The sequence below is a fragment of the Sceloporus occidentalis genome, unplaced genomic scaffold (assembly GCF_023333645.1).
Source record: "Sceloporus occidentalis isolate IW3139 unplaced genomic scaffold, rSceOcc1.0.p SCAF_2, whole genome shotgun sequence".
NCBI classification, from domain to species: domain Eukaryota; kingdom Metazoa; phylum Chordata; class Lepidosauria; order Squamata; family Phrynosomatidae; genus Sceloporus; species Sceloporus occidentalis.
The window spans coordinates 1,850,228-1,863,013 of NW_028316982.1; the positions used below are offsets into that span (position 1 = coordinate 1,850,228).

The 12,786-nt window shown below is 40.3% G+C and overlaps 1 protein-coding gene across 7 annotated transcripts in view; it reads left to right on the forward strand.

Moving 5' to 3' along the window:
• Nucleotides 1–12,786, forward strand: part of LOC149317856 (ATP-binding cassette sub-family C member 5) — an 85,801-nt gene that overhangs the window by 23,674 nt on the left and 49,341 nt on the right. For 4 of the 7 annotated variants that reach the window (XR_016279936.1, XM_089508566.1, XM_089508570.1 and 1 more), the window contains exons 3-5: nt 8,332–8,492; nt 8,680–8,835; nt 9,047–9,194. Coding sequence is in view for 6 of the 7 variants with exons in the window: in XM_089508566.1 (XP_089364692.1) it covers nt 8,332–8,492; nt 8,680–8,835; nt 9,047–9,194 (465 nt within the window). In the remaining variant the exon portion in view is untranslated. Of the gene's footprint in view, nt 1–8,331; nt 8,493–8,679; nt 8,836–9,046; nt 9,195–11,230; nt 12,722–12,786 lie in introns of those variants that run through there. The other 3 variants (XM_089508574.1, XM_089508575.1, XM_089508573.1) reach the window with 3 other exon arrangements.

Here is a 12,786-nt window from a genome sequence, read left to right on the forward strand (position 1 = left end):
CCAATATTTGATCCAGGTATGAGAACACTTTTACTATTTCTATTTCTTCATTGTCTAGGTTGAATTTTGTAGCTTTTCTAGATAGGATCATAGAGTTGGAAGGGACTGCAAGCGCAATTCAAACCAGTTAGACATGTTTGAAAGGTTTTATCATCGCCTTTGGGCATTTGACTAAAGTGTGTGACATGCAAAGTCATTATCTAGGTGAGATGAGGTTAACTTCTACATTTGTTCCTTCCTCTGAGCTCTGAGTTTGTGCGTCTTGGTGTTGTGAACATAACCTCTTTCCAGCCATGATTTTAGTAAATGAGCAGCTACCATAGAAAAGGCCTTGTGATTTTCCAGTCACATGTAACAGGAACGTGTGTGGGATTACAAAGGGTGATAGGATTTTCAGTTACTGCATCTCAGGGGAGCTTTGAGGCAAACCGGAGAATGTTTTAGAAAAGTTAATCAGGGCTTGAGTATTCATCCGGGCAATTCGGCTGTAGGTCACAATTGTTTCTTAACTAGGATACAAGATGAAGATGCAGAAAGACCTCTGCTTTCTGTAGTTAGCGATGCTTTGAGCGAGGCAGGGTCCATGAGATTTCAGATATTTTCATCTTGTGGAGAAAAGAGGCAATAAAATTCTTGTTCTGATCAATGTAATGGCACCTTTGTTTTCACCATTTCAAATGGAGTAGTCACATGGGTTTTGCTGATGGATCATTTCCCCCCACCTATAAAATGGCAATTTATTCTCTGAAGATGTCAGTCATAGATGCTGGTGAAACGTCAGGAATAAACTCTTCCAGAACACGGCCACATAGCTGCTATGGCTCCTAAAGCTTGGAATCAGCTGCTGGAAGAGATTTGCCAATTATCCTCATTGGAGGCTTTTAAAAAAGCGACAAAACCCTTTCTCTTCCAGCAGGCCTTCCCTGAGTGATAACCACCCAGAAGCGATTCTATCCGTCCTTCCTACTATATCTGCTTGTCATTCGCGGATTGTAAAATAATCTTGTAGTGTTGTATTGTTATATATTTTGATCATGTTTTATGCTAACTTTATAGTTTGGGAGGGAGGGTTGGGTCAGGGTTTTGTGGGTTTTATTGTTTTTATATTGTGTATCATAAACTCGGTTGTTACCTGCCTCGATCCCCAAACAGAAGAGGCGGGATATAAATAAATATTTTATTATTATTATTATTATAAAAAACCACAAATTATTTATGTGTTTAGTTGCCATTTTTCTAACAGATAATAAGGAATTATTCCAAGGCATACCTTCAAAGCCGAGTGGATAAAAATCAGTGATCTTTTTTAAAAAGTTAAAAAGATTTTTAAAAATTTAAACCAGATTTTTAGAATGAAATTGGATTTTTTAAAAATTAAATGCTTTTTGAGGGAAAATGTATCTAAAGATTAATCTATTCTATTCTATTTAACATATATTATGTATTATATGTATTATGTATATTATGTATATATTATGTATATTATATATTATGGTTCAAAGGTTATTCATAATTAAATTGGGATTAGTTATTAATTAATAGAATGTATGCTCATGCAGTGTTTATACCTTTAGGTAAATGAATTCCATTAATCCTTTACATTTCAATGTCATGCTCTTCCAGAGGTTTCTCTAAGATTATTGGACAGTTTTTCTATCTAGAGGATATTGCAAAAGATGCTTGGTTTTACAGTTCTCATAAACTATTAAACTGAAGATAGTTCACTTCACAATAATTTCATAATTATCTATGATGTGTTTCTAACAGTATTACCAGATCTGTATATATATTTTTTAACCATAACTAGTCTGAAATGTTGTTATTCTAAAAATGAAACCTTCATCTGGTTGTAAATATTAAGATTATACCAGCAAGAAAGTCTTCAGTAAATTCGGTAAGATGTGTAAAATATGTACAGTTGGCCCTCCATATTTACGGTTCTGACTTTTGTGGATTTGATTATTTGCGGTTTTGAGTAATGTTCTCTTTAGGACTCTCTAGGACGGTCCTCCAGCGCAACTGCCAGACGTGGATGATAGAGTTGTGTTAGAGAACCTAGACTTTCCTAGAGAAAACACTTCACTAGGCATTTGTAGGTCCTCCAGCATGATTCTATGATGACCTTCTGGAAGATTTTGATGATAGAGTTGCCCTGGAGGACCTGGAGATTCCTAGAGAGGAATTTTCTCAGGTTAAAAGCATAGTGGTTTTTTGTTTTAATTTGCAGTTTTTCCACATTCATGGAATTTCTTCACTCCTAACCCCAGCGATTGTGGAGGGACCGCTTATTAAGCTTATTGTGAGGACAAGTACTCTTTTTGCGTGTGTGTGTTATCATATGATTAAATTGAGTCTTTCTGAGTAGTGATTTCATTCTTGGGGGTTGTCTGTGTGTAATGTATCACCATCCAGTAAATGAGTCAACAGGTCTACTCTAGTCAAGATTAACCAACAGGATCCAGGCCTATGAAGAACATTTCAAAGTGTTTCAAATAATAGAATCTGAAGAGTTGGAAGGGGCTACAAGGGTCACCTAGTCAAACCTCATTTTTCTGTACAGGAACACACAACTAAAGCACACCTAAAAGAATATCATCCCACCTCTGTTTAAAGATCTCCAAAGAAAGAGTCTGCTTCATTGTCTTAACAGCTCTTACACTCAAGAAGTTCTTCCTAACATTTAGGTGGAAGCTCTTGTCCTTACGTTTTCAATCCATTGGTTTGTGTCCTAGTCTCTGAAGCAGCAGAAAGCATGCTGGCTTCATCCATCTTCCATGTAATATCCCTTCAGATATTTAAAGATTGTGATCATGTCACATCTCACTTGCCTTCAAACTTACGTATCTATTCTTCTGCCGCTGAAACCTTGGGCGCAAGTGCATCATGGGTTTCAAGTTGTTTGGATGTACAGATTTATAGGTTTATCTTGCTTACCCTCCAAGGATTGCGGCTTTATCATCAGTGGCAATTTGTGAGACACTTAGTGCAAGGGATAGTGACTTTCCAGTGAGATTCAAGCCTTGAGTGTTGAATTAATCTGGGCATGATGCCTTTATGCCACAGGGGTGGTCTTCGTTTCCTCTGCGGCAAAGGTACACTTCTTAGGAGAGACAAGCAGTCGTTTATTGGTTAATATTAAACATCTGAAATCCTGTTCCAAATTGTGCAACAAATGTGGGGAAATGGCATTATAAACCAAGGAGTTATGGCAACTGTTATTTCCCTCAGCTCTTCTTTGTTTGCCTTGGCAACCTCCTTCCTTGCTAAACCTTGTTGGACTCCTGATTGATTTGGGAATTTCCATGCAAGACCTTTCCATCCATTTAAGGAAGTAAAGGGTCCCTGTAAAGCAGAAAGAAATGATCGCCTGCCTCATGAACGGTCAGGCTGCTAGTAATTTTTAGCACAAATTGCAACAGAATTTTCCATGACTATATATCATATGGCTAGCATTTTGCAGCAAATGTCTCTGACCGGCAGAAACTCTGATTGTGACTTGGGATGGTGGTTTCCACACATTTTAAGAAGAAAGCAAAGAACATTATGTCTTTCATAATCATGGGCTTCATTTCACAGAACATCCTCTTCAAAATAGCCAAAACAACCAAATGGCATGAAAGTTGAAAATCTTTGTGAGTGGGGGAAGGAAACCATTTGCATCTTGATCTAACTAATTGGTGCCCCATCTGTTTCATCCAATGCCTGAATAGGAGATTATTAAACTTGGGTTGTTAACAGCGTCTGGCTGCTAAGTCCAATGTAGTGGTGTCTGTTTCTGTACATGATGTGCTCAAAATGGGATAAAATGTACATTCTGCAGTGATTTTCCCAATTTGCCATATTGTCCAGCAGTTGGTCTAGCAGCCAAGTGACTGTTCTGATGCCTCAGTCAGTTCCTTTATAATATCCAACCTTGGATGGGAAAACTGACACATCCAAGTGCTGCAGACCCATGGCCTGGCTCTGGGTGTTTGGACCTTCCTTGAAACAAATCTTTATTTTGGGGAGACCTAACAGCACTTGAGCCTGGCTAATAAATGGTGGACGTAGAATGTTAGTAGATGTAGAATGCAGGTGTACCTCAATTAATGAAGTTGATGTGTCCCTGGGCATTACTTCTTTAACAAACTTTGGTACTAGAGGCAAAAATAACATGGAAAGGATGGGGGTAAGTTCCAATACTGTAGAAATGAAAAGCAGTTCCAACATTTTCAGAATTTTTTTTTTAAATTCAGAACTAACATTATGCACATCTGAAATGAAGCAACCAGTTCAGGTAAGCCTTGCATAAGTAAAACAAAACAAAACAGCATTTTGAATCTTCTACAGACCACCTGTAGGCTTCTTCCAAAACGCATTTCAGCACAATTGTTTACTTTAATCAGTCTACTCTTTGCTTTTTTGCCTCCATTTTTGTGGCAAAATATCTAGATCTATGCTCTTTATCATTGTTCCAAGGTAGCAGGTGAGGCAGGTTAATTTCTTTACCTTCCCTGCCCCTGTTTTGCTCTTCACACATGCTTAGTAAGTGATTCTGGAGGCAGTGGTTGCCTGTTGTACAGTAGGATCACCTAGAATTATAGAGTCATAAAATCGTAGAGTTGGAAGAGACCTCAAGGGCCATCCAGTCCAACCCCCTGCCATGCAGGAAATCACAATCGAAGCATCCCCGACAGATGGCCATCCTTTTCCAGGTCAAGCTTTATTGCACTATTTACTGCAGGCACACTGCTGCAACCCAACACTGAAGATCTGCTTTCTCCAGCCTTCCCTCACCATCCTCCCAATGCCAATACTGCAAAAAGTCTTCCAACTGGACAGAAGATAAGAAAAGGGGGAGGCTAGGCTGGGCTCCCATAGAAAGACTCTTGTGGAAAGGAGTTCTTCAGACTGGGAGCAGCTGCATTATATCTCCTGTGAGCTCACCAAATGTGCCTGTGATAGTGATGGTCCTGAAAGAAAGCCCTCCCCTGAAGATCTTAAAACTTGGGCTGGCTAATATAGGGAAATAAGGACACAATCCATGTAGGGCTCCAAAGTCATGAAGGTTATACAGTTGGCTCTTGACATTTGTGGCTTTGACTTTTGCGTATTTGATTATTCATGGATTTGACTAATATGTCCTCTCTAGGAATCTCTTACATTATTATTATTATTATTATTATTATTATTATTAACCTTTATTTATAAAGCGCTGTAAATTTACACAGCGCTGTACATACAATCTTTTTAATTGGACGGTTCCCTGCCCTCAGGCTTACAATCTAAAAAGACACAACACAAAGGGAGTGGTGGTGGGGAAGGAGCCTCTCTAGTATAGGGTTGCCATAACCCGGTGGCCCCCATGCCAATCACGGTTTCGGGGGGCCCCCGGTCCCGGTCCCGGTCCGGTTTGGGCCCCCACCCGTGCCTTGTTCCCGGTTTGGGGGCCCGCTCCGGCCATTGCTCGCTCCGGCCATTGCCGCTACCACTAATGCGGCTGCTGCTGCGCCAACCCACCTCCTCCTCCGGCTCCGCCTTCCTCCTCTTCCTCAGCGGCAGAAGCACCGCTGCCACTGCGGCCCCACTGTGAGGGTTTGCGTGCCACCCAGGCCTCAGCAGGGGCCAGTGGCAGCGCACACCTGCCCCATTCCCTCTGTGCGCGTGCGCGCGCCTGCCCCACTTTCCTCCCCGTGCACGCCTGCTGTGCTTCCCCCACGCGCACGCCAGCCATCATAAGGAGGAGGAGGAGGAGGAGTAAGGGTGCCTGAAGGCCAGGGCAGAATTGGGCCAGAGGAGGAGGAAAGCTGAGTCAGTGGCCATTAGGTCTGCCTTGGTATTTTGGGGTTTTTAAATTATACTTAAAAATATAAAATACTTATTTTATTTTATTTTTTAAATTTTTATTATTGCTTTTTATTTCTTATTTTATTAATTTTTATTATTGCTTGTTTTTGTTTTATTTTATTAATTTTTATTATTGCTTGTTTTTGTTTTATTTCATTAATTTTTATTATTGCTTGTTTTTGTTTTATTTTATATCATTAATTTTATTATTGCTTGTTTTTGTTTTATTTCATTAATTTTTAATATTGCTTGTTTTTGTTTTATTTTATTAATTTATTATTGCTTGTTTTTGTTTTATTACATTAATTTTTATTATCAAATATATACACCCCTGCCTTGTTTTTTATTGATTTTTTCATTATTTTTTATTATTAAATATATGCAAGTGCATTTTCTGTGTATTTATGGTGCTTTGAATGCTAACAAGTCTGCCTTTCTTGGCCAATTATAGTGGTGGTGGTGGTGGTGGTGGTGGTGGTGGTGGTGGTGATGATGGTGATATTGATATCAACAAGCCTCTGAGGCACGGCCAATGTAACTTGCTGTGATTTTTACAAACTCATGCTCAGTGAAGAAAAACCACAGTCCCTTGACCAAGTACACACTTCTGAGAAGTACAGTTGAACCCGAGGGCAAGTACATTTCTGCTATCTGTCTAGGAATAATGCCAAAATGTCCTCCATTTTGATCATGCCTAAAAACATGCATTTATATTAAATTATTTTAAAAAAAAACCTCAATTTTTTGCGCGTCCTCCATTTTTATAAAAATGTGTCCTACATTTGAAAATGTTGCCCTACATTTGTCCTACATTTGTCCCGGTTTGGAGGTCCTCACTTATGGCAACCCTACTCTAGTAGGATAATACATAGAAAATACATAGCAATACAGGAAATGATTCAATAAAACAGACAACAAAAGAACATCAAATAGCAAGTGACAATTATGCAATGCCTGGGAACGCTTCCCTGAACAAGATGGTCTTACAGAGGGAGAATAGGCAGGCCCAGCTCCATCAGGGCCGTCCTGGAAGAAGAGACTCCTCCCTCCATAACTGTCATCTTCCGGCCTATGAGGGAGTTGACCAGGCAGGTCCAGCTCCATCAGGGCTAGCCTGGAAGAAGCAGAGCCCTCCCTCCGTTCCATCTGCCTTGTTCCAGGCCTCAGAGGGAGAGAAGAATGCTGGACCTGATCCCCCCCCCACCCTTCCCTTCTCCTTTTGTGCCGTGTCTTTTAGATTGTAAGCCTGAGGGCAGGGAACCGTCTATTATCCCTTCTGTTGTAAGCCGCCCAGATTCCCAGTGATGGGGTGGCATATAAATAAATCCTATTATTATTATTATTATTATTATTATTATTATTATTATTATAATTCTATATCCTCCAATGGAACTCTGTGGCCAATTTCTGCCAAAAGTCATGCTGGAGGATCTAGAGATTCCTAGAGGAAACCCTGCTATAGGCATTTGTAGGTCCTCCAGTGCAATTCTGTGGTCAGCTTCCAGCAGATGTTGACCCGAGAGTTGCCATGGAGGACTGTCAGGTTAAAAAAAAGGCTTTTTTATTTGTATTTTTTTCACTTTCCTGGGGGTCCTGTGCTCCTAACCCCAATGAATGTGGAAGATGCACTGATAACATAGTAGAATCCTAGAGTTGGAAGAGACCCCCAAGGGCCATCCAGTCCAACCCCCTTCTGCCATGCAGGAACTAACAATCAAAGCATACCTGACAGTTGGCCGTCCAGCTTCTGTTTAAAGACATCCAAATAAGGAGACTCCACAAAAATCTCCGAGGGAGTGTGTTCCATTGTCAAATGTTTCTTACGGTCAGGAGCTTCCTCCTAATGTTGAGCTGGACTCTCTTCCTGTAGCCTGCATCCATTGCAGCTTCGGTGCAGTTTCTTCCCACTTTGGAAAGGTGTGTCATCTAAATGCCCCACCTTTAAGCAGTTGGAAACCACTTGATTTGGCCCATCTGCTCAGCCCTTCGGTCTGTGAAAACTCTTGTTACAAATTTCAGTCTCAAAGGTGGTATGATAAAATCCTTTGTCTATAGTGCTCTAATAGTATTCATGTATCATGACTTGGATCCTCCCCCACTCTCTGGATGTAAAAAAGTGAGTTGTTTAACATGGCGTAGAATATAAGTGATAACTATTTGTGATTTCTAGAGCATTTCTTTCAGAAAGTAGTGCTATGTGACAGCTCTCAGATATCCTGTCAGAAGACGAAAGCAAGATAAATCTAATGCCTTTCCCACTAGCAAAGGGCCACCTTGTTATATGAAACCATATGATCCATGGTCTGTGTTACTCAGTACTATCTGCACTGGTTAGTACTGTCTTAGGCAGGAGTCTTTTCCAGGCTTATGAGTTGAGCCCAGAGATCGAGCCTGGGACCTTTTGCTCTACCATTCAACTATGGCTCTTAATCTGAGAATGAAATAATGGTTTTTAAGGCCAAAAATATTAAATGTTTTCTCTTTTTCCCCCCTTCTCTTTTCAAGATTGTGGAATGCCAGGATCCATTGGAAACAGCTGCTCGGGCAGAAGGGCTTTCATTAGATGGCTTGACAAGTTCTCACTTGGGAGCATTGGATGAAAGCCATCATAAAGGGAAATATCACTATGGCTGGAACTTGATGAAACCTATCCGGACTACTTCCAAGTAAGATTCATGTTAATAAACTACAGATGTAACAGACTTAAAAATAGGAGTATCCAGATGCGATAGAAGCATGCATGCTGGGAAAACTGAACCTTTACTTCACATTATGCTTGCTAACAAAATTGCAAAGTAGTTTTATTTAAGGATACTGTTGTTGGTTATAACCTGTTGCCATCTCTTTTTATAGGTATCCACACTCAATTGATAATGCTGGACTTTTCTCCTATATGACTTTCTCTTGGCTCACTCCCCTGGCACAATTAGCTTACAAAAAAGGAGAACTCCTGACGGAAGATGTGTGGCCTTTGTCAGTACAGGAGTCTTCAGAAGTTAACTGTAGAAGGTAGGGATTTCTTATGTTGGCTATACAGAGATTTCTTGCCCAAACACAGCCAACTCTTGGTGATGGCATCTACTGTAAAATTTTGCCTGGCATCCTGTTATTGACTTCTGCTGTAGTGGAGTAATGTTTTTAGAAAGCTAATTTTAACACAAAATTTAATCTATCTAACCTGTTAGAAAGATGTCTTAGATTCTGCTTTGTGCTGTTTTAGATTAGAAAGGTTGTGGCACCAAGAACTCCATGAACGTGGGCCAGATGATGCCTCTCTCCGAAGAGTCGTCTGGGTCTTCTGCCGCACGAGGCTCATCATTTCCATAGTGTGCTTGATGGTCACACAACTTGCTGGCTTCAGTGGACCAGTAAGTACTATCCACCCTTGTCGAAAGAGTGGGATCTACCTCACAGCTAGTTCTAATGTGTTCCAGTTGCATTGCAGATGATCTCCTAAGCATTCTGATTAGTTAGAAACCTGACTTGCAGTTTGCAGAGAGGAAATAGGCTTTCCAGAATGCTGTGAGAATCTTAAGATTTCCAACTGTTTTCTCTCTGTATTGGTGGGGTTTTCTTTCTTGACTAGGTGATTGGATAAGATGGGTGGGATGAGGAGTTCTGGTGGAAAGCCCTTACCTGTCAACAAAGCAGGTCTTGGTAGGTCACTTTCTTTTGGTGCTATCAGCAAGAAATGGAACAGAGTCCTGGTAGATCACTTTTTAAAATTTCTAGGAAGCAGGACTCAGAGGAGTCTACAAAACTAGTGTCTGGCTTGTATGAAAAGACAGTCTGATTACCCTCCTAGTGGCATGATTGGAAGAGTATTGTTGCCACTTTTACTTGGTAGCAAAGGCACAGCATATAGTACTTGCCGTTCACATAATTTTCTTGTCGCCTGTTTGTTGCACATACTGTGCAAGATTTACACTTTGACACGTTGACTAAATCTATTCTCTACAAATTTCCCTTGAGGAGTAGGCGCAGTGTTATTGCTTGTAGTTCACATTTCAGTGTGCTGTTAAGCGGGGATGGTTCAGTGCTTCGGTAAGTACAGCTGAGGTTAATGTTAAAAGTAGTCTTGTCTTTTGTCTCCTTTTAAATAAAATTCCTCAGTCCCACCTATATCTTTAAATTGCAGAAGTTTTTTTTGCATTTCTTTATCAAGTTGGAAAAAAAGATGGGGGTTGGTAATGTTTTTGTTAATAGCTTGTGGTAAATATTAAAAGACTTCCAAAAGGTTTTACTGGATACACTTTTGACTGCCAATGAGAATGAGGTTTTAACAGAACCAGCTTCCCCCAAGAAGAGCTTCTGTCATTGTTTCACTACAGGGCCCTGTGGATGCTCTTACCTGACATAAAGAGTGGGCAGCAGAGTGGTTTACAACGTCCTCATCTTAGTCTGAATAATTCCATTCAAGTGTTAGTTGCAAACTACAAGAAAGGAAAGAACAGAATAGAGTGCAGTCTGTGCTGGATTTGGGTGTGCAACATGTGTGTATCTTCCATTGTCCAGTAATCTCAGAATCAAAATAAAAAACTCTTAATTTGCATCATTTGGTATGCAAGAAGCATTATTTAATATTGCCCTCCTGACTGTGTTCGAACTAGATAGCTGTCTCCACTGAAACAGCAGTGCTTTTGTTCAAATAAAATAAATCCAAGCCCTCTTTTTGTGGGAGGTGGCACCTGGGGGAAAGAATCGTTGCTTTGCCCTTTTGTGTTGATAAGTAAAATTCACACATTTTTACAAACTTCCATTCTCATCTTATGGTGTTTGAATACAAAGTGTAGGAAATAGCAGAGTGCAATTGCTGATATTCTTTGTGGTCATTGTTCCTAAAATGTATGGTATTGTGGTTTTGTTCTTTTTGCAAGTTCCTTATATATCCAAGTTTTCAATAGCTGCTAAAATGCTTTCTGAATTTTATTTCTGGCACAGTTTACAAATCTATTTTTGCCCTTCATCTACCGTAGTTGAGACAGCTCACATTTTCCTAAGCACTTTTAAGATTCAACTTTTTTGTTTTTTTAAAGCAAGCTGTCTGTTGAGGTGGCTACTAAACAAATGCACATTCAGTTTGGTGCAAATAATTATTGCCATTCATACATTTGGACTTGGATGATGATATGCACGCAGTGTGGTAGCTCAGAAGTAGCTTTTCATGTTGGAAGACCAGTCTGAGTTCCTCTTGCAGTGAAGTGCCAGTTGACTGCTCCTTTAGTTTTTGGCAAGGGTCTTGTGGGGTGGGCAATGGGGGCTTGGATGGGGGAGCCCTTTGAGGTAAGCCTCCCACTCTTCCAGGTCCGCTCCAGTTACAGCTTGCTTTGTGCTGTCCAATGCTGGATGTGGTTTGGGGGAATCTTTCTCTGTAGTGGAACCAATGACAGAAGCTGTTCTTTAGAATTTCCAGGATGGCTGTATTCTGCGGTCAGAATGAGACAGTCAAGCTGGGCAGAATCCAACGCCAAGATGAAAGGTAAGGTGACATTTCTTTAATGGGAATGCTTAAGAGCCAGGCAACTACTCCCTTGATAGTCTCAGGAGTACAGTATTTTCCCATGCCTCTGCTAGTTTTGGTAACTTAAAATGCTGTTATATGTGGTATTCTCTTCTTAGCTTTAACCAAAAGCAGTGTGTTATAACGGATTGCAAATGTTTTCTCTTTTCCCCTTTAAATATTTCTAAAACTATTCTTCAAGTCTCTCTCTTTTTAAAAAAGAGTGAACAACATCTGTTGCTTTTTCACTGGCATTGCTCATTCCCTCTGCCAGAAAAGTTATTCTGAATAATTAGGAAATAATATCTTGCTGATACTGCACATATTCCCGTGGAGTGTTTTCTTCCTGAGCTGTGGTGGATGAAGAAAGATTGGCAGCACTTGGCAGCATGTTTTGGGGGATTCTGGCTCATGACGGCAGGGCTGTTGACCCTTCCAGTGACTCCGTTGCCTTTACAGGATCAGATGCTAGAAAAGGAGTAAAAACACCTTCTTGTTAAGTAACAGCAAACCAGCTGCATAGCCAGTTGTTCCTCAACCACCAAGAATGTAGGACAGACCTAATGAAGAAGAAAGCTGGCACAGCATAACCTTGGAACCTTATGTAGGATTCTTTTTTCTTTAATGGCCACTTTGGGAACACGATGGACTTTCAGCTCTTAACATGCACATGTGAAAACTTATGGGGGAACTTATGCTTATACAACTGAGTTCTCAATTGTAGCATTCAGAGTTGACCGTCTCAGGATTTACACATTCATTCTGCCTTCATTTAAAAAAAAATCTGTTGCTGGTTGCTGGGCTTTAGCAGGTATTACCTTTGCATTTGAAGCAGTGTACTACTGTTTTCCATCCATCCCTGTGTTGCACAGAAGTCTGATTTGCAAAGCCTGGTTTAGTCAAGGGCGTTCCATGGACTCTGGAAGCATTCCCAAACTGCTTCCTTGGTTTCAGATTTTTGAGGTGGGCAAAAGTACTTTTCAGCTCTGACTAAAGAACCTTAAGCTCCAGGATCTATAGGCCTCATTGTTGGAAAAGCGCAGCTGGAAAGCCTTCCTGTAGTAAAGCTCTATTAAGCCAAATGTGAGAACCCACCTCATCTCAGAAGGCTTCCTGACTATGAATTTCATTCTTCTTTGGACGTTGGGAACAAATATTGGTCCTGGTTTTTTCCTGTATCATTTAATTTTTTTTGTGTAAGTGAAGCTGAACTTGATTTTGTGTTGGAAGCCAGACTGTATGTAGGATTCAGGCGCTGTATAACTTTTCCTTGTGCGTGTAGATTGTATGTTTTCCCCAGTGCCATTCTTTTTTTGTACAGTGTTTGTGAGATGTTACTTATTTTAAGATGATGGTACTGCCTTAAAAAATAATAAAACATAATACTGCTTCCCATTTATTAGTACTTAATATTGCTGATGAACATGAGTTATTACCATGCTGCTGTGTACATTTAGACG